The 24,303-nt window shown below is 40.6% G+C and overlaps 1 protein-coding gene across 1 annotated transcript; it reads right to left on the bottom strand.

Annotated features, from left to right (window-relative positions):
- Nucleotides 1-12,466: 12,466 nt before the first annotated feature.
- psmd14 (proteasome 26S subunit, non-ATPase 14) lies at nt 12,467-19,875 on the bottom strand. Its single transcript, XM_086107439.1, has 11 exons — nt 19,765-19,875; nt 18,306-18,361; nt 18,093-18,164; nt 17,437-17,556; nt 16,687-16,757; nt 15,562-15,712; nt 15,362-15,469; nt 14,326-14,400; nt 13,286-13,411; nt 12,979-13,041; nt 12,467-12,639 (listed from the first exon to the last, which is right to left on the bottom strand). Exons 2-11 carry the CDS (start codon nt 18,351-18,353, stop codon nt 12,541-12,543), a joined length of 933 nt encoding a protein of 310 aa, XP_085963565.1. The 5' UTR covers nt 18,354-18,361; nt 19,765-19,875; the 3' UTR covers nt 12,467-12,540.
- Nucleotides 19,876-24,303: the final 4,428 nt, after the last annotated feature.

Raw genomic sequence — 24,303 nt, 5'->3', positions numbered from 1 at the left:
CAGACACACTCGTGTCAGTGTTCTGCCCCATAGCACTTGGCTGGTCAGGCTTGAATCACAGGGTGGGGAGTGATGATGGATGAATAGAGGGTGCGCTGAGTGAAGCATGGGTCACAGTTCACACCCACACAATGATTTACTGCTGGCTAGCCGGAGGAGTGGAGTGGCACTGCTTCAGTTTTGGTAGGGAGGTGATGAAGTGGGCACTTAGTGTGCAAAGGCTTTATCATCGACCGCTAGCGCTGATGCTATAGTCTCAATATACACTATTCCCAAAAAGTTTGGGACATTGAGCTTTTGGGTGAAATTTCAGGATGAACTGAAAATGCATCACCACCTTCACAGGTGAACTTCATTTCACCTTCTCCAAAGCGGTTCAATGTTTTGAGTACTTTTTGCTCTGCGGCAATGATGCAAATGACAAAATTCACAACGGAATAAACATTTCTAATGTCCACTTCTCCGACTTTCTGTGACACATCCAGTCTCTTTGTTTCAAGCTGCTGATGATACTTGGGGTCGAATCCACAAAATTGAACTGCAGCTGCTGATAAAATCACAACTCAAAACGTGCCTGTTTAAAACTGCCTACTCAACCTGTCATTTTGATCTGCCGCCAACCCCCCCCCCCTTTTTTTTTTACATTTTCAATTTGTTTCTCTCATTCCAATTTGTATTGTTCTTTTATTAAATGCATTGCAACATTGCATGGTGTGCTCGAATGATAATAAAGTCTTAGTTCTGTCAACAATCCAACAAATGAAAATGAAACCTTCTTTAGGGATGTCAAGAACAAGGGACATTTGTATACCTTTCAAAAAGGATTTTCATGATGTAAATGGGAGCTAACCCAACCTCTATGCAAGGATCTCTTTTCATTTTATATGTCGACATTCGTCCAATATAATATTAATAATAACTCATCCTGTAAGAGAAAATACCCGTGAGTGGATGTTCATACACAAAGCAAAAGAGTAACAAAGAGGAAATGCTCGCTCATTCAAAACAGATTTAAATCATGACAAGATGGACAAACCTATGAAGCTTTTCCACTAATGAAAGCAGTCATGGCTTAAGGTCATATGAGACGTTCTTATAAATGTGTTGTGAAATAACTTGTGAATTATCCTGACAGCACTCTGTGATTGTTATGCTCAATGGACTAGAAACTAAATCAAAGAGGTTAGTGAGCAAATGATGGCTTTAATAAGGCAGACTGTTCAGTAATGAAGTCTGTCACGCATGGAAACAAATCATATTTTGGTGGCGTTACATCCCAGCAAGCGCATGAAATAATAACTTCACATGGGTGAGATTATCATCACCCTCTCACCATCCCCTGTGTTCCTCTCCACTACCTTTTTTGGTCTCAGTCTCTCCTCTGTTTTTGGCTTCATTTCAGACTAAGCGCCCTTGGTGTAGTCTTGTTTTCTAAGGGAAATGCCAGAATGTTTGAAACTACAAGGAGCCAAAGACGACAACACAAGAGTTTCAGTCAGTGGTGTTCAAACTATGGCCCGGGACCATTTTTTTTTTTCTTAAAGTAGTTTCCTGCTCACAGCAGAGACATCTCCTTCGAGTGGCATCCAGCTCTAAATCACTGAAAAATCCTTAACCTTTAGGACACAATGTACAAAAAACGATTTAGAAATGTTTCAAGGATTGGTTTTAGTTTGTTCAATAAATACAAGGTGTAAAATGTCCAAGTTGCCCTTGCATCCTTCCATATGTCTATATGCAGCTATTAGAGGAAATCATTTGGACACACCTGGTTGACTGTTTATAGAGTACGTTTGTTTGCACAGATGCATAGTTACCGCCAGACTCATTAGATGACAGCTTCAACAATCACATACAAGTTGTGTGGCAATGCAGTGAGAGAAATGATTCATAGTGTGCGGACCCGCCGAAATTGTTGCATTACAGTATTTCCCAGCAGAATGCTATTGAGCATGGAGAAAACATTAGGAATCTTCAAAATGGGGAGTGAAGTTACAAGTCCATTGAAGTGTGCAGTCTTGGAAAGGATCAAGAAGTGATCTGGCACCAGAGCAGCAGTAGGTGGGTGTGTGCGGCCTTGTACATTATTACTCAGTTGTTCCCGTAAGTGTCCGATCGGTGCTGCGTTTACGAGAAATTTAAAGACTCCATTTGACAACGTTACGTGAGAATTCACAAAGGAGTTGTTGAGTTGAGGCTTACTCAGTCAGACTTACATACATAGCGAGAAAGCACATATGACCCCTGCCTCACCTCCAGGGTCAGCCACACTGCAAGCTATCTGCCGAAGCTCACACTGCAGCTTTGACAACGTTAAATTGTTGCCACATTTGACATCATCATGCATACATGCATGAACAGAGGCGGCAAAAGTATTCACACTTTGTACTTATGTAGACAGACAGATACGTGTGTAAAAAAAAAAAAAAAAGGACAAATAAAAATGTACACTCTATAATTCTATGTTCCCTTTTTTTTTTTTTTTTGAGTTTGCCAAATTCCCAACCATGATAAATGGTACACTAGACTTGCTCCGGCACGAAAATCAAAATGGGCCGTCTGTGAAAAGAGGCCTTTGTGTTCTTGATAACATAACATTCCAAGCAATGATCTTAAATAAGGTCGGCGATGGGGAATATTGCGCATCTCTGATTCAGTTGCATCGTGTTGCTAATTTGTCTTTGTTTGCATCGCTCCGTGTTGCTGCTGTCCGTTTTCACCGCCAATAAGAGCGCAATATCAGAACAGATCAATCGTGCTGGAGGTTGAAAAAAGTATCAAGCCTATTTTCACCAAGTAAGGGGTAGAACATACAGATAACTGTTTTCAAATGTAGGGAGTAAATGTAGTTAGTATGTTATCTGGGGGGGCTGATTACAGATATCTGGAAAATCTATTTAAATACAGTAACAAAGTATTTGTAGTTACTTCCAACCACTGTGGATGAGTGTCTGGATTCCATTCCATTCCATTTGCACATTCTAGAGGTTTAAGCAATATGTTAGGTCTTCAACTGGCTAGCTGACAAGTGTGAGCCAACAGTTAGTGTGAAGTGTACACAATGTTAAAAAAAAAAAAAAAAAGGCATATCAGTGATTAACCACCAAGCCGTATGTTGAACAAACGGCTATCCTGAAATACAGCCAGATATCAGGTTGAACTGTACTTCAACTAAACACTCAGGTAATTTTTTAAAAATGTGCTGTAAACAGATAATTTGGACTTCTTATGTTAACATTTTTCAGACTTTTTTTTCTTTGATTTAAATAAAGGAATCGAGTGTTTACTTTATTTTTTTTTAATGGAAGCACTATATCTGGACTTCTACTCTGAGTACTTCTGCCATGTCTTTTTATGGTAATTGTTAATTTTTGTTTTAACCCAAACGTGACTAAAAGCAACTCAGACTAAAATTTAAAATAGTTGATGCAAGAAAAACCAACAGGCTTTGGTAGGCTTAACATGGACATATCATTCCTGTTATCAATAACTTGGCCATCAAATCAAAAGTGTGTTCGTGGGGAATAGGGTCCAAATCCTAACAGGTTTATAATTACCTGTAGATTCCACAAGATGGAAGCAAAGCACTACTGTTGTCTTAATGAAGCGCCTCAACTCCTGCATTCAGGAGCTCCTTGGCACCACGATGACAGAAAAGCACTACTTCTGTCTAAACGAAAATGCCTCCGTTTCTGCATTCAGGAGCTCCTTTGCAGCAAGATGGCAGGAAAGCACTACTTTTGTCTAAATGAAGCTCCTCAACTCACTTTGGCATTCAGTAGTTCCTTGTTATCAAGACGGTCCAATGCACTACTTTTATTGCTTAGTGCTGAGCATAAAAAAAGGGAATAAGTGAACTTTTCAGCAAATAAGAGGATACAGTTAAAAAAATAATTAATTAAATAAATAAATAAATAATGATGAATAGGTGAATCTGTGCCAATCAGAGAACACTGTATTGATGATACAAATTTTCTATCCACCTATTTGGGTTACCCACAGGATAAAATTTAATACAAAGAAGAAACTCAAGTGGAATACGAATAAGATGAGTGCTACCACAAAAGCACTACATGACGTTCCTCAAATGACTTCAACCTAGTTCCTTGGCATCAAGACACTACAAAATGGCACCCAAGTATTACATTTATTAAACAAACAGTTGGCTTGAGCCTAAAAAAAAGGGAAAATATTATTTTTATTCAGAAAGACAGGTACAAAAAAATGTGACTAACTAGCTCACCCATGCACTCAAGCCTCATAAAATTATTTGATGAAATCATAGCCACGGTCATTTTTTTCCTTTTTTTTTTTCTTTTTTACTGCCACAAAATTTAAAGTGATTTCTGATTCAGACTCAGTTCTACTTTAGTAATTTCCCTTCGTGGCTCTGGTAAGGTGAAAACATTTGGGATCGTGTGACATCATATTTCCGAAACCAAGGGAATGAGCAAGCGGAATGGAAATGTGGTCCTGGGCAACGGGAAACATCAAAATACCACACGTGTTACTGTCAGCACTGGTCGTCAACTGGGAAAGCTACATTAGTGGAAACAGACAGAAGAGAGGTGAACATGTAAAAACCTCTAAGGGAGCAAATTTATTCTTCTGCAATTTGAGCCAACTCAAACAAAAAAACAAAAATTTTCAATTTAGGATGTAATGGAGGGAAAGCCATTTGAGCATTTAATTACGGTAATAATTATCTGCATGTCCTAGTGCGCTAACCACGACCAAGACAATATGAGAACGACTTGGGTGCAGGAGTACGATGTTCCACTATTGCATGACATTTATGCACATAAGTAGGGCACGAGTATGAAAACTTCACAGACAGAAACAAAGTTCCATGCTTTAAAGGGATCTTATTTTCATGTCAGAAGGGTCTGTGTCCAAGGAACCAATCAGGACCCCTACCAGGGTCACGTGACTTTCAGTCAAAACAGCTGAATTAGATTTTATTTTTTTCCAACAAAGATACATTGTTGTGTCACCAACCAATAAAAATAAGACCCCACCCTGTATTTGCTCACTGCCCACACTCTCAATTCCAGCAGTTTGATGAACCATTTTTTGCTCAGTCTGCACTCCTTTGGGTGTATCATCCTGCCAATGTTTTGCCCCAAACGACTGGAACAATCTGCCACAAATAATAAAACTCACTTCATTCATCCCAATACAAACATTGAAGAAGTTAGTGAGAGAAACGGTACCTGATCGCGGCATCTGGGTTTTTTTGCCTGCGATGAAACCTTTATTACCATGTGCTATACTGTAATTTATTAAGTAAATATATCACAACGTACATACAGCTTATTGTTTATGCATTTGTTTTGGATTTTTTTTTGGACTCTCCTGCCTGCAGTCAGATGTTGTACTGCAGTTTTTCCACTACTGCCTTCCACCAGTCTTCGTCTTTCCATAATAATGCATTTTTGTACTCAACTTCCATCATTATCTACGATGGAGCCATCCATCTCGGCGCAAACATCAGTGAAGAGCTGCTGGCAGGAAGCGGAGGGCTGATATGTTTATCTGTGCTTTGGATGATAAGAGCATCTGCCAAATTCTTGTGTTGCATTGACTGTCTGGTGGATCGGGAGCATATGGTCGCATTGCAACATAACATAATTGCAAAACCTGCTGGCGCAGGTTCCCCCTGGATGGCTGCATTCCTCCATTTTGTTGTTGCAGATTTCCACAAATGGATTGAAAACATTGAAAACAATTGGATACTGTTTCGTTTTTGGGCAATCATCAGACTGAGATTGAGCTGTCACCACGAGTTCCACAGTCACACTGCTGTTACAAACGAACAATGCAGCATTTTTATTTATAGAGGGAGGATTGCTTTCACTTACTTACATCCTAAGCGGACGGTGAAGTGCAAATAAATGCCTTCTTAATTTGACACACCACCGAGAAGAGTCGTTAAATGATTCAAAAAAATGAAGCAAGCATGTAAAATGAGGCATCAACATTGTGAAAAATCAAAGCACTGTCTCGGCTGTCAAACACTGTGGCCGTCTCCGCTTCATATATTGAAACCACGCCCTGCTCAGCTGCCAACCATTCACTGCTACTACATCGTGGAAAATAAGAGGCTATTTTGTTTTTTTCCTTTCTTATGCCTATATATAACGGCGACATGTTTGCGACATGAAAATACATCCACTTAAAGCTTGCCGGTGGCTGGAATAGCGCCGACCAGGTCTTTGCGACAATGAAGCACTCCAATGCGGTCACGTCAGCCAGAAGGCCACTCGCTGGCTTGTCAAGACAAGCTTCGTAAAAACAATTTCCTCCCTCCTGCTGCTTGAGCCTTTTTCACCGTGACGGATGACAATGAGGCACTTTTCGGGCTGCAGACGCAGCTAGATAAAAGATGATGCAAACAGGGGCGTTAAAGTTCGAAAAGTGGCTCGCAAAAGGATTTGACCTGCTTGAACTTTTTGACCTTTTGCCACATCAAGATATAAACTTTTTTTGGGGGGGGGAGAATCAACACCAAGTGTTGATTGCAGGTTTTGCTTTATGCTTACAATCATCGTCTTGTTGGAAGGTAAACCTCCATCCCAGTCTCAGGTCTTTTGCAGACTCCAATAGGTTTTCTTCCAAAAAGGCTCCATCCATCTTCCCATCAAATTTAACTATCTTCCCTGTCCCTGCAGAAGAAAAGAAGTTCCAGACCGTGATGCCGCCACTACCATGTTTGACAATGGGGTTGGTGTGACGATGTGCAGGGATACTTTCACGTCAAAGTTTTACATTTTGCCCAAAAAGTTCAACTTTCATCAAACCAGAGAACCTTTGTTCACATAGTTGATGTATCTCCCAAGTGGCTTATGGCAAACTTCAAACAGGACTTTTTATGAGTTTCTTCATGCCATTCTTCCATAAAGACCAGATTTGTGCAATGTGCAAGTAGTAGTTGTCATGCGGACAGGTTGCGCTACCTGAGCTGTGGATATCTGCACTTCATCCAGAGTGCTCATGGGCCTCTTGACTTTATCTCTGATCGATGCGCTCCTTGTTTGGATTGAAAGTTTAGGGGGAGGGCCGAGTCTTGATCGGTTTGCAGTGGTCTCATACCATTTTAACATCATTGCTTGAACAGTTGCTCCGCGAGATGTTTAAAGCTTGTGAAATCTTTTTATATTCTAATCCTACTTTAAACTTCTCCTCAAGAGTATCTTGGACTTACCTGGTGTGTTCCTTGATCTTCATGCCGCTATTTGAGCAGACCTCTCGGGCTATCAGAGAGCAGGTGCCTTTAGACTGAGATTGATTACACGCAGGTGGATTTGATTTAGCATCAGCAGTCATTCAGGTCAACATTGGTTCATTCAAAAGTTCTTAGGGAACTTCTGGAGTGAGATGGCTGTATTGACAGAAAAGAGGCTGAATGATATCGCATGGGCTACTTTTTATTTCTTTCTTTATTTATTTATTTTAATGTTGTATGAATTTGGTTCCACTTCACGATTGTATCACACTTGTTCACCCCAAAAAATAAATAAATAAATAAAATTCAAATTTTACATATTTATGTTTGAATCCGGGTGGCCCAGTCGTCCAGTGGTTAGCGCGTCGACCTCACAGTGCAGAGGTATCGGGTTTGATTCCAGCTCCAGCCTCCCTGTGTGGAGTTTGCATGTTCTCCCCGGGCCTGCGTGGGTTTTCTCCGGGTATTCCGGTTTCCTCCCACCTTCCAAAAACATGCATGGCAGGTTAACCCAAGAACCCTTTTCTTCTTTGGAAAATGATGAATTATACATTAAATGACTGCTATATGTTCACTGAACACCAAAATATGTTTTTTCAAATAGTCAATGCTTTAATTCTAATTTAGGATTAGGGCCAAATCTGACCCTTTAGGATTTAAGGGTGGCATTTGAGTAGCAGAATTCATAGGTGCCATATTTGACACCGTGGGTTCTCCTGGGTTTTAATGGAACGATCTAACTTGTCCTTAGGTGTGAGTGTGAGCGCGGATGGTTGTTCGTCTGTGTGTGCCCTGCGATTGGCTGGCAACCGGTTCAGGGTGTTCTCCGCCTACTGCCTGAAGACGGCTGGGATAGACTCCAGCACCCCCCACGACCCTTGCGAGGATAAAGCGGATCGGAAAATGGATGGATGGATGTTTGAATTCTGCAATGTGACAAAAGGTCAGAAAGTTCAAGGGGGCTGAATACTTTCGCAAGCCACTCATCACCCAGTACTGTTTTAGCCCCCCCCCCCCCCCAAAAGTCAGGAAAGCTGAAATGTAACCTTCTTTTGTGTGTGTGTCTGGGGGGGACCATTTAACACACCCATATCCTTATTGGATTGTTTGGATGTATCTAATGTGTCCCGTGTGGGGAAACTGCCTTCACTAACTACCTGACATGCCTGACTCATACCCTTCCAAAGACACACTTCAAGGCTTCGAGAACATATTGTATCCATTAATGCTTGTCAGATGATGCTGCATGTACCAACTGCGTTTCAGTTCTGCAGAGTGTGTAGTATAGCTGCGTTCATTTGCACAAGCAGTGAGTCTGACACGACACAGCTGGCCAGCAAAGTTGCCTTTCACTAACAATGCCCAAATGATCCATGTTATCTCTGCCTCCCCACGTTCAAATTGGCTTTAAGGAAAGATCAACAGTCGAAGCAAAGAGAGCGGTGATCTGTGGAGATTGTAAGGAGAGCGCAAATATGGAATGCTCGACGAGTGGTTTACTGTTCCGTAGGGACACGCTATCAGAGGTTCAGCCACGCATGTGAAAGCATTTGCACTTTCTAAACAATGACGCTCACCCTTCACATGCGACGGTGCACGCGGAGTCACTTGAGCACAGCGGTGGGCGGTCAGCACTGGCAACTCGATTTGATCGACCTATCTATGTTTACTATCTATGACTGACCTATGTTTACAACCTAAAATAAATTGTATTCATTGCCGACAATCTATTCTCTTCATTTCAAACTAAAAAAAATGGTTTCAAGCTGTTTATTGACAGTCCCAGTTGAAGTCTGCTGGAAACTAAACAATTCACCAATCTGGCTCACAGGACCAGAACGCTGTCCATCGATGACATCAGCATTTTTCTGTCCTCTGATTGATTGGTCGGAGCCAAATTTGTCACTGCTAACTTTGACAGATGAAATATATACACAGGCAACCATTTACATTCAGCCCGTCATTGAGCGGAAACTTAACCCACGCCGCTTGCTCGGAAGGCAGGCGAGTGAACCGCGGTGCCGTCAGTGACGCAAAGAAGCATTCTGGTTTTACTGGATGTGAACGTGTCACAAAGTTTGTGATGGACATTCTGTGCTTTCCTGCTTCGATACACCATCCATCCAATCACAAGAGAAAAAAAAACAAATCCCTGAAGCTACAGTATACCGAGAACACGTGATTTCACACCATGGATTCAACCCAACGGTAATTCTGAACCGTTTAACACACTTCAAGCTGAAATCAACATCTGTGTTTATTTAACGGTGGTTCATGAGGCAATCGATAATCAGTGGCTTTGTGTATTTCCAAGATATTCTGCTGCATTACCTCATATTCTGCATGGAAAAAAACACATTGTTGGGACACCCCAACTGTCTGTATCCTGATATCTTATGATGGATATTCTTGTTCATTTGTGAGACCGCACACGTTTCCGTACAAAGACCATTTCGGGCTGCTGTGTACCAGTGTGCCAAAACTGGGGTGCACAAGGAAACAGCTGTTTTGTTTGCAGGTTATTAAAGCCCCTTTATATCCGTGTGTTCTTGGGATAGTTTCGTCGGAAACCAAATGGAAAGGTCATCTTGTACCTTATTTCATCCTAATTTGTGTTCTATTTTATCAAAGCAGGGGTGTGGATGGGTTGCTATGGGGTGAAATTTTTCCAGAAACCTTTTGGTAAATACGTAGTTGGAATGCTTGTCAGGCAAGGTACCACAGCATGAAATCCATCCATTTTCTGAACCGCTTTATCCTCACAAGGGTCGCAGGGGGTGCTGAAGCCTATCCCAGCTTTCTTCGGGCAGTTGACAGCCTGAACCGTTTGCCAGCCAATCGCAGGGCGCACAGAGACAAACAACCATCCGCGCTCACACTCACACCAAGGGACAATTCGGAGTGTTCAATCAGCCTGCCATGCATGTTTTTGGAATGTGGGAGGAAACCGGAATACCCGGAGAAAACCCACACAGGCCCGGGGAGAACATGCAAACTCCACACAGGGAGGCCAGAACTGGAATTGAACCCCTTACCTCTGCATTGTGAGGTTGATGCGCTCACTACTGGACCACCGGGCCGCAACATGAAATCTCATCTATATTTAAGGCCTGTTCAAGGCCAAACTTCAATTCAGTAAATTCCTGATTAATTCTCGGGCATTCCGAAAAATTCCCATTCTTTTTGCAACCCTATTTTAAAGTGAACTATTTTCAATATGAGCATTGATCACTGCCTGGGCAAGCTTGCTCATGGACCACCCACCACAATGCCTAAAAAAAAAAAAAAAGTGAGGTGACCATATTTGTGCCTTCTGACTATTCTGCCACGGTGAGGAAATAGAAGAGAAGGAAGTTTGTTATGACTTGTGTCCTCCAGTGACGTTTCTAAAGAGCGACCTCTTGTCTTGCACCCGAAAAGATACCATAGCGTTCCCGCTGTATTAGGAAAAGAAGCCATTGACTTCAAGCTTCACTTCAGCCTCGAAACTGTCAAAGACATCTGTGGGCATTGGGACAGACTGCATCTAAGAAAATCTGGAAATGCCACGATGATGTTTCAAGCAGTACACAATGGACGTTAAAAGATGGCCACTGCAACTCGCAAAGAACTTTCTTTGTACTCTTTCTTTTTTTGAAGCTGTTGTTTTTTCATCCCAAACCATCACTGCACAGGCATGACAAAACCCTGATTGTCGGATTCACCAAGGTGCCAGCAGCCTGGCCCATGATAAATTTCAAGTGTAATTCATTCCATTCGTTCCATTGCTAATATAGTTTAAGACGGGGCTACCAAAACTGATTGTGAAGGCCCAAGACAGATTAGGATTGACATTGAATCATGTAGAGGCTGAAATCTGATTGGAAAAAAAAATGTACACATGCACAATCTCTTAATGGAATCAGTGCAACTGCGCAAACAAGCAATACGCTACAAAATGAATCAAATAGACAGTTGGGATTAATCGCATTTTATGGAACAAATATTGAAAAAACTTTGTATGTAGTTCTCTATTTCTGAGAGGGTTTCAGCAAAAACAAAAACACTTTCTTGCTGTGCATTTGTTTTGAGGCTCTTTGTCCCCATTTTGTGATTTCTTTACGAGCCAAATAAAATAAGGTAAGCGCACCAAGTTTTAAATGGGTCACTTGGGAAGAATTTGTTCTGGGACAAAATGATGGAACCGTAAAACCCTTTCATTAGTGACTGAGAGCCACATTTGTGTGGATACACTGGAAAGGGAGAATCCCCGCATGCAGCATGTTCTTGTTTCTGACAGACATCTGGTAAACGTGGAAATTTATGGTGAGGTTCTCCTTGCCAAAATCACCGTCTTTAAATGTTGGAGGAGTTTGAATGCTTGCCTCTGGCTTGGTAAAGGGACTCTTTTTTCATTTTTCTTTTTCATCTTGTGCGCCAAACATTAGCTCAGGTTACCTACACTTGGGGGACTTCAACAACAGCAAAATAACCACAAAAACCCAGAAGGTTAGAATTGTGACAAATGGTTATTGCAATTTAAATTTGAGTCTCAGTTTTTCAAAAGTATCTTTCAGATAACGCAGTGCTCAACTAGAAATAACAATTGCTTTACTTGTAAGTTTATTCCCATTTCTGTATGTTATGTAATCTATAAACTTGGCAAAATGGTGCACGAGTTGGCATCTATGCACTATTTGCACCACTAGTGACGTGATGTGAAGTTTTGCCTCATTAGAACCATGTAATCCTTCTAGTATGCCTAACTTACCGTACTAGTGAACACAAACAGGATACTAGTTCATGGACAAATATGAAAGACATTGACTAAATGCTCAAATGGCTTTATAGAACGCCATTTGGACCATGTACTAGTATACACTTATTCATCACTAGTGTGTTTCGAACACTTCTATTTCAGTACAGGGTGACATTTCTGCACACTAGTGGGACAACTGAATGTTATCAGTGAGGCACACATACCACTGGGCATTTTAGTGCTACTAATAGGGTTGCAGGGAGTTACTAGTGTGTCACACATTGCTACTTTCTGGGCCTAGTAGTGTAATTTGTTGAGCAGAGTAGTTTATTCAGATTTAAATGCATATTAGCATCCAAAAGTGGCACTAGTAATGGGATGAATACAGTATCAACGTTTTTATTCAGGAGCAAACAATTTGTCATGGGTTGGAAAGAAAATCACAACCTGTTAGGCCCATGAAAAAAGCTTTGTAAAGTTCAAACAAGGATAAAAGGCAGTCATCATTTCGTACATAACATTTATTTTATATAAAAGAAAACTGGTTGTAATATTAACAGATATAAACAGGAAGTCATCACTGGAAAACGACGGTATCCAACATGGCAGCGAGGCATTGAACAATGTTAGATGTCATCAACACATCTACGTGCTCTTCCAAGTGCCTCTTGGGATCCTGCAGGAGAGGGAAATGGAGAAGGAAACATTAACTTTATGTGTCATGCAATTACTATACAAGACGTTCACAGTTTAGTTGAGGGATACCACTCTTGCTGAGACACTTTCAAATTACACGACGTGTTGTCTAATAAGCACACAAAAGTCACTTTAGGCTTTCGGGTGAAATTTCAGTATTTCAGGAAACATGTTGTGCAAATGTGTCAGACTGACAAATTTAGGGGCCTTTACGATCGAAATTAATTCCACGCATCTTAGAAGTCCACCTTGAATTGAACCGACACAATAAATATCTCGAATGGCGTGCAAATAGTTGATGAAGAACTGCAAATGTTACCTGTTTTCCAACATTCTTGATGGCCAGCTGTTCTGGTGTCATTTTGTCCTCTTCTTCAACAGCCTGAGACAAAAACGCAACAGTGACACGAACAACTTGTTAAGCAATGTATCCATGCGGTAAAAGTGTGTTTGTGTGACAAATGGTCACATTGGTACTTTGCATTGAGACTAGAGTTTTCTAGTTCATTGGTTTTGAGGGGTATTGGATCCATGTTCATATTGTATTCCAACTATAAAATCACAGCGTATACGATATGGATGATTTATCTAGTTTCATGCTGCAAGCGAAACTGAAGAATTGCTACCTTGTTGTAGTTTTTGGCAAGCTCCAGCATTTCCTTGACAATGGTCTCATTGTGTTTGCAGTGCTCACTGTAATCCTGCAGGGTGAGACCTTCCATCCAACTCTTCTTATGCAAGTTGAGCAGCATCTGCAGGACAGTCAGTCATGTTTCAATACAGTAATTTATTATTTTTATTTTTAGACAAGCGCACATTTCTGTGTTAGTCACAACAGTTTTTTTTAAAAATACATCTGCAAGTCTGAATTTCAAGTTTCATGCCGTCAGTGTAGTACAACTTTGTGCCACTGGGTAGCACTGAAAGCTCTTCTAGAAAAAAAAGCAGCATCATTATGAAGGAGAAAATGACACAGAAAGATGCCCAATTGTTGCTGTTGTGGCTTTCAGCTTGTTCAATGTTGGTTTTCGGCCTTGCCGCTTCCATGCAGTGATGTGTCCAGATTCTCTGAACCTTTTGATGATGATATAGGCCGTAGATGATGAAATCCCTAAATTCCTTGCAATTGTACGTTGAGGAGAAGTGCCCTGAAACTGCTTCACTATTTTCTCACGCAGTTGTTCATGAAGAAGTAAACTTCGCCTCATCTTTGAGTGTGAATGACTGAGCTCCTTTTGTACCCAATCAAGCCACCCAACTGTTCCCAGTTAGCTTGTTCACTTGTGGGATGTTCCAAACAGGTGTTTGATGAGCATTCCTCAACCTTCTCAGGGTTTTTTGCCACGATTCAGTTATTTTTGTGTTGCAGCTGTAAAATTTTAAGTTAATGATTATTTGCTAAAAACAATAAAGTCTTTCCTTTTGAAAATTAAATATCTTGTCTTTGTAGTATATTCAATTAAATCTAAGGTTGATCGTGATTTGCAAATCATTGTGTTCTGTTTTCATGTTTAAAACAGCGCCCCAACTTAATTGGAATTGGGGCTGTGAATTTTCTATCTATATTGCAGATTACTACTTATTGCCAGGAGGTCTGGAATGTATCCCAGCAATAAACTGGGGTTCACCAATTGGAGATTCGCAAACAAAGGTGACTGACTCTTACCTTCTGCTCCAATTCATTTTTCCTGTAATTAATGGTGATTGAGTAGTAGTGTCTGTTCAGTCCGTGAATCAGAGCCTAAAATGTGACAAAACATTCAAGTTAATATGAGTACCGTACAGAAATAACAAACATCAATAGACTATGATTAACTAAAAATCATGCTTGGAGGGAATCAACAAAACTCACATTACTGATCTGGCTAACAGGTTTGACTCCGTTGTACAGGTCCTGGTAATTTACCTTTATTTTCTAGCAGTCCCCAATCTTTTATCTGGTGCCGACCTGTTCATACATGTCCTTAACTTTCGCGGACTGGTAACCGTGGGGACTGGAGGAGGCTAATAAAATGCTACAACAACAAATGCAAATCCATTGCCTATTTTTACGTTCCTTGATATGGTGTCAGAGATGTTCGCTCGGACAGTTGAACAAACAGACTCAGGAAGAGATTGTCTTTTAAACATGGTAACTTTGAGTTTGTCTATACTCTATCATATGGTCACTATGGTAACGCAACAGAACAAATATAAAGTACATGAACGGGTAACACCAAAACCGGTGGTATTTTGTAGATATAACAATAAATGCAAAGCCACATTTTCCAAACTATATTAGCACAGTCCTCCTGAAATGCACCAACGTAAGGCACCACAGAACTAATATAAAGTACACGAACATGTATATATATGTAACTCACCAGATCAGCTTTATCAAGAGCCACTGGCTGCACGTTGTGCAGAGCGGGCTTGCTACATGGTCAATTTGAATCTATTTGTTAGCTGGTGAGTTTCATAATGTAACGTAACCAAGGCTATTCGCATCTTGACATGCAATAAAAGTCCATCATAGATGGCTGTAACAGAGACAATCCCGTCGCTTTTCAAAATAAAATATTTTTCAGCCTCGGGTAATAAATAAACCGGTCCAGTACGTTTTTCATATGGGCGTCTGAAGTGGCCCGCCCCCGAGGATTGGGGACCTCGCCTGGATTATACCTGGCTTCATTGGAGCAAAAGATTGTGAAGTGATACATGACCTGGATTGAGGGCTTGTTCAGATGACCCAGATTTGATGTGGTTTGTCTTGGCTCATGACCCAACACCATCATATTGGCATTGATCAGTCTGAAGGCATCAATGACCACCTGTGGAGAAAAGGGAAAAAGGGGGAATCAAATTAAAGGCATTCTAAAATGTACCACTGATATTGCATAAACCTCTGAAAATGCATGCCCACCTTTCCTTTGACACTCTGAATGGGATCTACCACCACGGCGACCGCTCTCTCCGACAGTGCCTCAAAACTCTGCTGCGTGTTGATGTCCACCCCGGACAACCAGCAACCAAAACCAGGATGGCTGTGATACCAACCCACGACCATCTCGGGCCTGATAAGCATTGAACAATACGGTGTGTCATCAAATAAATACACTAAGTGAAGTCGTGGACCTCCTTTTATTGCGAGGTACAACAGACCCAAGTGATAAATGACACTCTCTGACATACACAGACCATGCAAAAATAAATAAATTGATACATTTGTTTTACCCCCCCCCCCCCCAACACAATCTTATTAAAACATACTAAGTCTACCCCAGCGGGTATACTCCCCCTCTGGTGCTTTCAAAAAATGAGAGGCTATCATTCTCCATTGGGAGACTAATAAAGGTTTTCTTATCTTATCTTATAATATCATGTTGTGTGAACGAAAAGAAGCACAGCTCTCCAAATAAAAGGCAGCGCATACTTGTTTCCACTTGTTTACCACTCCAATTTGAAGTGAACATTGTATATTTTTACCCCCCCAATCATAATTTTGCCTAACAAATGTCTGCTAGCCTAATGCTGACATAATGCAAAATGCCATGGATGGGCTAACAGAAATTAGCAAATATGTTATGATAATTATCAAACAACTGCCATTTTAACCAACATCGAGCGGCAAGACATACAAAGAGAGGAAATTGAAATCCTGTATATTAATGGTTTGGCATTTGTGGATTTTTTGGGGAACCTGTGGACAGAAAATTTTTTTTTGGTCATGTCAACCCAATAAAAGTATTGCTTTGTCACCATCTTGTGACAACCTGATCCCAAAGAACTACATTGAAGTGAGTTGACCTTCATTTAGATAAAGGTAATGCTTTGCCACCATCTATTGGCCTATATATGCAATTCTCAACATCTTTAGGTGGGTGTAAGTTACTCGAAAATTTTCACAATTCCTGGCAGCATTCACCCCCTTCCCCATGCAAATTCATTTTATACTGTACATTACTTGGAGGCATAACAAATTGTAAATTCTACTTGCAAACACCGAAGAAGGGAAGATCCTTCGGCACTGTCAGTGCAGAATATTTACCTGCCAGTCTGCTTCAACATGTCCAACATCTTGGCTTGGAACACAGGGTCCACTGCCTCAACACTCACGCCCTGTGAGGCAACAAGTTTCGACATGTTAACATTCTTGGTGCATACAGTAGGACATACATGCTGCGGTCAGACTGCAGGGGGTGTACCCCATTTCTGATTCTTTTTGTTCAATGTGCTCTTTTTATGGTCTCGTTCACATTACAAAAATAAATGTGTCCTCTAATGTTAACTCAACGCCTTCTTGATGTGACATGCACACGCACAAAGCACGATCAGGATGGCACCACCTCTGCCTCAATTTGAGCCAGGAAAAACCCTGTACTAGAATGCCAAAATGCACTCGTGAGGACAAAGAGTATATGAGTACATAGTCCTTAAAGCCGGACATCTACGCTATCAAATAAATACATTCCATTTAGGTTTCAGAGCCATAGAACATTTATTTAATATCCTCCAAATGCACTGGATTGTCTTAGTAGTGAGGACAAAATTGATCTAAAATTGGAAATCAAGATGTCAAATAAATGCTCAAACAGTTTGCCAGAGTTTAGCTTCTTCCATTTCTTCTTGTACTACTACAACTACACTTGGTTCTTTTTGTACTTTCAGCAGTTGGATGCCAAGTGGTATCAGGCTGCCTCGAACAGGTCAGGCTTGGTACTACAACGTTTGCTTTTTCTCAAAAGTATCTGATTGGAGTGCAGAATCTGAAGGCACATTAAAATAAATAAATGCATACCGTTCCAGACTGGGGCATGGCAAACACATCAATCACTCGCACTGTGTAGTCGTCAACAAACTCTCCCAGCATCAATCCCATGACTTCCATTGGGACACCGGCACGCCCATGCTTTAACATCTAACAAGAGAAAAATAACTGAGGTCACACAAAAGTACACAGCAATGTTAGAATACATTTAGGTATACGGCAAAGCAGAATGACTTTGAAAAATAATCTCACTGTATTTTCTTGCCTCTCAATATTGTGATTGCAATTATTTTTTCAAGGTCCTCTTCCCACTTACTTTTGACAAACAAAAGCAATAAATTAATTTGTATGACAATAAACATTATCATTTATTTTACATAAATGTTTTGGTCTAAGGTTAGGCCAATGTGAAAATAAAGACAAATGAACCATGAATTAATAAGAAAGACTGTTTTTGTATCTACTTAATTATTATAAACTGCGAAACACTGACTTCACAAAATTGTACCACATACATCTCCGAGTTATATCCACATACAAAAGAGGCACAGGCCACATTTGGGGGGTAAAAAAAATATCATATATATATATGCAATATATATATGCACATACATGCAGCAGTTATGAGTACAATCACAGAATGAATTCAACTCAGCAGTTAAGGTACTATTGTAGTTGGGGTATACCTTGAGCAGTGCCAATGATGAAATGTAGACTTGCTCTGCTGTGTCCACAGCTGGTGCATCTGTTGTGGGGCCCTGATAAAAAAAAAGATGAAGAAAAATCAAACAAACAGGTAATTTAACTAAAATGTAATCTAAAAATATATTTTTGTTTCCCTTTTGTTCCAAATTCTAAGGTGTTGACGATTTTGTCTTTTTTACAATTTAGACTGTTACCTGGCCAAGACCTGGCATTCCACCACCGAGTCTCAAGAGACGGTCCATGTCAGGATCTGTTGACAATGGTAGAAAATGTTATCATGCTTGAATTTTATATTTTTATATTATAAATATATATACAGTATATATATCTATATATATATAGATATATATACTGTATATATATATACATATTTTTTAAAGGTCTCAACACTAGTGAAATAAAATTATTTATGGATGATGACAGAAGCAAAAAACAACATGAAGCAAATCCTCCTATCTAATCATTTTATAATTTAGTCATCCAAATCCCCCGATTCCCCTTTTTAAGATTCTCAACAGCAAATACTGTCTGATGTCTGTCGTGCTATGATTATACAATTATGAAAATGTTTAGACCAATAACAATCCCTTCTTCGTGTCATACAGAGCTTTTTGTAATTCGTGAGTCTCAAAATGATTCAAGCGGTGTTTGTTTACTGTTCAAAAGCTGTAAAAGGAATTAATGTTGGACTGACATATGGGAATGAAGCAAATATATATTGGGAAATCTGTGAATAATTTTTAGTTTTCATATTACTTGTTCGCAATGCTATTTTTGGGTGTTGTCAGTAGTTATTTGAATAGCAATTAATTGACAATTACTGTTTTTTTTTGTTTTATATTTGTGGATATTGTAAACCGGTAGTTTGACCAAATGTGTTACCTTTGCCAGACGACAAAAAATGGCCAGGCTTAAATGAGCTCTCCTTCTACCTGTGCCATTCTGTCACCTATGTTTATGACTGTTGATTGTTACAGTGTCGAATGTACTGTATGTTGACACAATAAGCAATATAAAAAAAAACCACTGAACTAATCGTACAAATATTGCGACAGCACACTTAAAATTTACTTTTTACAAACCACATAAACCCATCAAGGTATTTTCTTACTTAGGTTAGATTTAAATTTCTTTTAATTCCACTTATCATACTCGATGTATATTTTTCGCACTCGGTTGGTTGTTTCTGTATTATTAATACAGTGCCAGTGTTTTGTGTGAATATCGCTGCTGCGTCAAAGTCCTTCACAGGATGAAAAAAAGAAGCATGCATCCATGTATAATATTGTATTGTGTATAGAAGAAAACTTTCACTCTGCGTTTCACTGACCGCTATCATTACTTATTATTAATCGGCTAATCTATCCGCACCAAGATCTGGACAACCACGCGGGATACTTGGAACCTTGAGGTCCCATTGCAGATTTGGTAAATATTACAATGTATTCCATTTGATTGCTCCCCCATTCAAGGAACCAGTTTAAGTTCCAATTGAGGCTAGCGTCTTGTTAGCATGTTCATGATCCTAGCCTAGTGACAGTGTCATCTTCCCAAAGGAAAGGCAGCAATAAATTATTCACAGTGAGTCCACCTCGCCGAGTATCATATATAAAATCATACAAATGACTGTATGTGTGACCTACATATGCTTACCTTTTTTTTTTTGCTTTCTAGCTTCGGGAGGCTGTTTTAACACACCGACGTGAATCTTTCAGACTGTCGACCATGAATCAGCCAGAATAAGGTTTGGCGTCGAACAACTTCCGTCGCACAATGACGTCAAAATCCTAAATGCAACGGCAGAGAAGAGACACGCGAGGTCGCTAGAACCACATTTAACTGAGTGTGCAAGGACTGAGAGTTCATCCATTTTCTATACGGTACTGTTTCTCCTTAACGTGCTCAAGCGGGGCTGAGGGAAGGTTACTCACAGCTGGCAGAATGATACGTATTGAATTTTAAAGAGGTGAAGCGCCACTGATATATTGTTGATTAATTGGGGTAATTCCCTACGGTGACATGGGAAAATGCGCTGCAAACGGCCGACGTCTGCAAACATGGGAATGCAAACAATCATCCATCCATTTTCTAATTTGCTTATCCTCTCGAGGGGCGCGGACGTGCTGTAGCCGATCCCAGCTGTCCTCGAGCAGTAGGCGGGGGACACCCTGAACCGGTTGCCAGCCAATCGCAGAGCACATTGAGAACCATTCCTACTCACAATCACACTTAGGGGCAAGAACGGTCAATCAATCAACCTGCGGTGTATGTTTTCTGGAATGAGTATACCTGGAGAAAACCCACGTAGGCATGGGGAGAATATGCAAACTCCAGACAGGAAAGCCGGGGTCGGAATCGAACCCCCGACCTCTGCACTGTGAGGAGCACCTGATAATCACTCGGTCACCGTGCCTGCACGAACAAAAAAACAAACAAAAAGGTTTCAAAAAACAAACTCAGACTAAAAAAGATGAAAAACAACTGCAAAAAAAGAAGAAAAAAATATGCTGCAAATAAGAAATGCTGCAAACGGCTAAACGCTGCAAGTATGGGTATGGTGCACACTAACAAACATCCATCTATCCATCCATCCATCCATCCATTTTCCGATCCACTTTCTCCTCACAAGGGTCACGGGTGTGCTGAATCCTATCCCAGTTGTCTTCGGGCAGTAGGCAGGGGACATCTTGAACCGGTTACCAGCCAATCGCAGGGCACACAGAGACGAACAACCATCTGCGCTCAAACTCACACCTAGGGACAATTTTGAGTGTTCAATGAGCCTGCCATGCATGTTTTTGGAATGTGGGAGGAAACCGGAGTACCCGGAGAAAACCCATGCAGGTCCGGGGAGAACATGCAAACTCCACACAGGAAGGCCGGAGCCTGATCGAACTCACGACCTCTGCACTGTGAGGTCGACGCGCTCACTACTCGACCACCAAGCCGCACACAAAACAACTGCAAAACAAAAACGCTGCAAGTAAGAAATGCTGCAAACGGCCAAACGCTGCAAACACAGGAACGATGCAAACAAAAAACATAAACACATAAATGCATAAAAACAAAACACACACACACACAAATAAAAGAAAGAAATGCTGCAAGTACAGCAACAAAGTGGAAACAAAAATTACACAACACAAAACTAATAATAATAATAATGACGATAATAATAATAATAATGCTGTAGAAATCCAAAACATACCAACTCCAAAACGACAGTGAGGGGAAAAAAATGATGCTAGTTTACCTCACTAAGCAGAGGTTTTCCAGGCCACTAGGAGATACCGCAGGACCAGTCCTGTAAGACCAAATCCTCTTGGAAAGACTTGAGTGGGGTTGCCCAATTAGGTGGTACTGTAATTGGCCATCTTTTGGAGAAAATAAATGGTACGTTTTACTTCATGCCTTTTTAAACACATGGACATTGTTAACGTGAGACCAGAAAATTGTGAGCATCTGGTCTCACAGGACTGGTCCTGTGGTGTCTCCTAGTGGCCTGGAAAACCTCCCCTGAGTGGCGTGCACTTGCATCATATCATTTCTTGCCGTCGTCTTTGAATTCATGGCTTTTGGATTTCCACAGCCCTTTGTTTTTTCTTTTTTCTTTTGCATTTGTTTTATGGTTCTAAATGTTTGCTTCCATTTTGTTGCTGTGATTGCAGCATTTTTTCTTGTGTCTGTAGAAGTAGTAAAACTGATTCCTAAATCTATAACCCCCACATAGCTCCTGAGTTCCCTCTAGTATGGCTCCCCCCACACCACCATCCCACCACCTTGTCCCTACTTCCTCCCACTTGATACCCAACTCAAATATTAATAACTTGATCGAATCAGTTTGAAATTTCAATTTTGTCTGGTAGCATTTTGTGTATACTGTATCTTCCTCAAATTGAAAGAATGCAATTTCTGTCGAAATTTGTGCATGGATGCTGAAAATCTGGAGCTGACTTGAAAAGTATTAGAATTAATTTAATTGCTGTCATTTTGAAATGTAAAATGTGAATGACTTCAAATTGGAATGGTTCGAATCAGTCTAGAAATTAGGACGTTTTTGGGAAATGCAAGGAATTGATGGAATGCGGGAAAACAGTCCCTAGGGGGTTCTGAATGAGCTGAATATTTGGAATTGGGAACATCTCCTTCATTTAGAAGATATTTCTTGCATGAGAAATTTGGAATTCTGAGGAAAGGAATAATTTTAGGAATGTGGAAGATAATTCCATGTCCTGATTTTTTAAAAAACTTTTTTGGAAGTTTGAATGTTTTTAATTAGCATAGGGCAAGAAGCACAGCCTTGCTGAGGAGGTTTCTAGGTTTGAATCTCAGTTTTGGCCTTTCTGTGTGAAGTATGGATTTTAGGGTCATCATGCACTTGTGTGGGTTCTCTCTGAATCCCCCATGACAAACTGGGCTTCATTGTATGTCTTGTGATTCCTTGAGTGTTTTTCCAAGTTAAAAGCATTACACTATCCCCGAGGAGTCACAAACCCCAAACCAGAGTGCACAACCGATGAGCTCGTTCAATAAGCGTCAGTGTTTCTTTTTGTTCTTGCCGAACAGTTGCAAGTCTCTCAATCTACCCAGCAGTGCCACTTCAATGCGAAAAAGTCCTACCCGACAGGTCTGCTGGCAAGCTGAGCTCTTGACTGGAGCCTACATTCCTCACTCGCTGCGGATGATGAAAGAGAAGAACTAGTCTACATTCCTCAGTCGCTCCCTCTCCACACCCATGGGACCTCCTTTTACCTCAGCACTCAGCCGTCCCCGCCAGGATGTACTTCCCTCACGTACGATTTATTGCTTTAAATGGACATTTGAGCTCCACAATGGGCTAGCAGACTTTAAATCTCTATATTATTTATGTTGTCTCTAAAACCTGCTGGCAGATGTTTCCTTACTGCATATAGCTATAATAAACCCAAATAAAGGCCAATTAGTAGGAATGAGACGTTAACTAGTAGTACTTGTCACTAGAAGTACTTGTAGGACGCAGTTGTCAACCTGCCTCGTAACAGGTCGTTGTCCTACTAGTGAGGAAAAAAAGCGTACTAGAACATGGGCAAGTAGATGGATATCAAGGACATTGAATAAATGAACAAACAATAGCGTCAAACAATAGTTTCAGCATATATTGGCTAGCTTTGTAGTAGTAGTACTCGTAAGACAATTCAGTGCGCTAGCAGAAAGACTAGGGCACACTAGTCAAACAACTGTGCCTCGCTGTAAAATGTATTTACCGCTACTGCTACTACTAGTGGCACACAAGTATGCATTCAATACTTACTTGTAAACTACGGTGTAGCAATAAGACAACTTGGCCCAACTAGTGGGCATATGTAACAAAATAGTAGCTTCCTTGACCTTACTAGTAGCCCCAAAATGCCTACTAATTGTTTTTGCCTGGTAACATGTAGTTGTCCTATGACTATATGCCAAAGTTGTCCTACTAGTGTTCAGAAATATCATAAAGTACAATAATTGAAGACAGTAGTGGAAAAAATGTTTCTGGTAAGATTCCGTTTCGTGTGCCTGAGTCATTCAGATGGACGTCAAGCGGGATAGCAAGGATATTGAATAAATGCTCATATGACTTTCCATACAACCCCACCGTCTGGCTTTAATGTTGGTGAATGTTTCCTTTATGGTTGCGCTTCTTGAAATGGAATTGATCCCTTAAAACGGTACATTCACTGTGAAATGGGCAGGTGCTGGCAATACATTGATCAGCGTCAAGACAATGCAGGAAACAAGCAAAGTGTTTGCTGAATCACTATTGCTGACTGGGTTACCTCATTCAACTCAGCTCTGCACACGATTGGTTGACAGTTTGCCATTTATTCAGTTCAAACCCTATTCATGTCATTACTCAGGAGGGGAAGTCATTTCACAAGCTTTTTGTTGAAGATAGCAAATTAGGCAGATCAATTGACCTATTGGCCATATCGCCCATTTGAACTGCCACAATGGAGAAAGAGGCGTGACATTGATGTATTTTACGTGTAAAAGATGTGCATCGAAACCCTGTCACTAAATGAACATTTGTAATCCATTACAAGAACAAGGAATCTTCCAAACAAAGACTGCTGCAGCTGATTACTTGATTTGGAAAGAGTGCTGCTTTCGAGGAACACGAGAAGCTTGTAACATGACACCAGCATAAAGCTATAATTCCACCAGCCAGCAGAG

This window comes from Hippocampus guttulatus, chromosome 3 (assembly GCF_054856545.1).
Source record: "Hippocampus guttulatus isolate MCC_2025c chromosome 3, RoL_Hgut_1.0, whole genome shotgun sequence".
NCBI lineage: Eukaryota > Metazoa > Chordata > Actinopteri > Syngnathiformes > Syngnathidae > Hippocampus > Hippocampus guttulatus.
Note: the sequence above shows the minus strand (reverse complement) of the source record. Positions and strands in the feature narration are given on the sequence as shown.

Coding starts and splice junctions, on each gene's coding strand:
- psmd14 (XM_086107439.1), bottom strand. CDS start 18,353: ATGGACCGTCTCTTGAGACTCGGTGGTGGAATGCCAGGTCTTGGCCAG. Junction 18,165..18,305: donor GAATGCCAGGTCTTGGCCAG/GTAACAGTCTAA, acceptor TTTTTTTATCAG/GGCCCCACAACAGATGCACC. Junction 13,042..13,285: donor TTGCCAAAAACTACAACAAG/GTAGCAATTCTT, acceptor TTTTTGTCTCAG/GCTGTTGAAGAAGAGGACAA.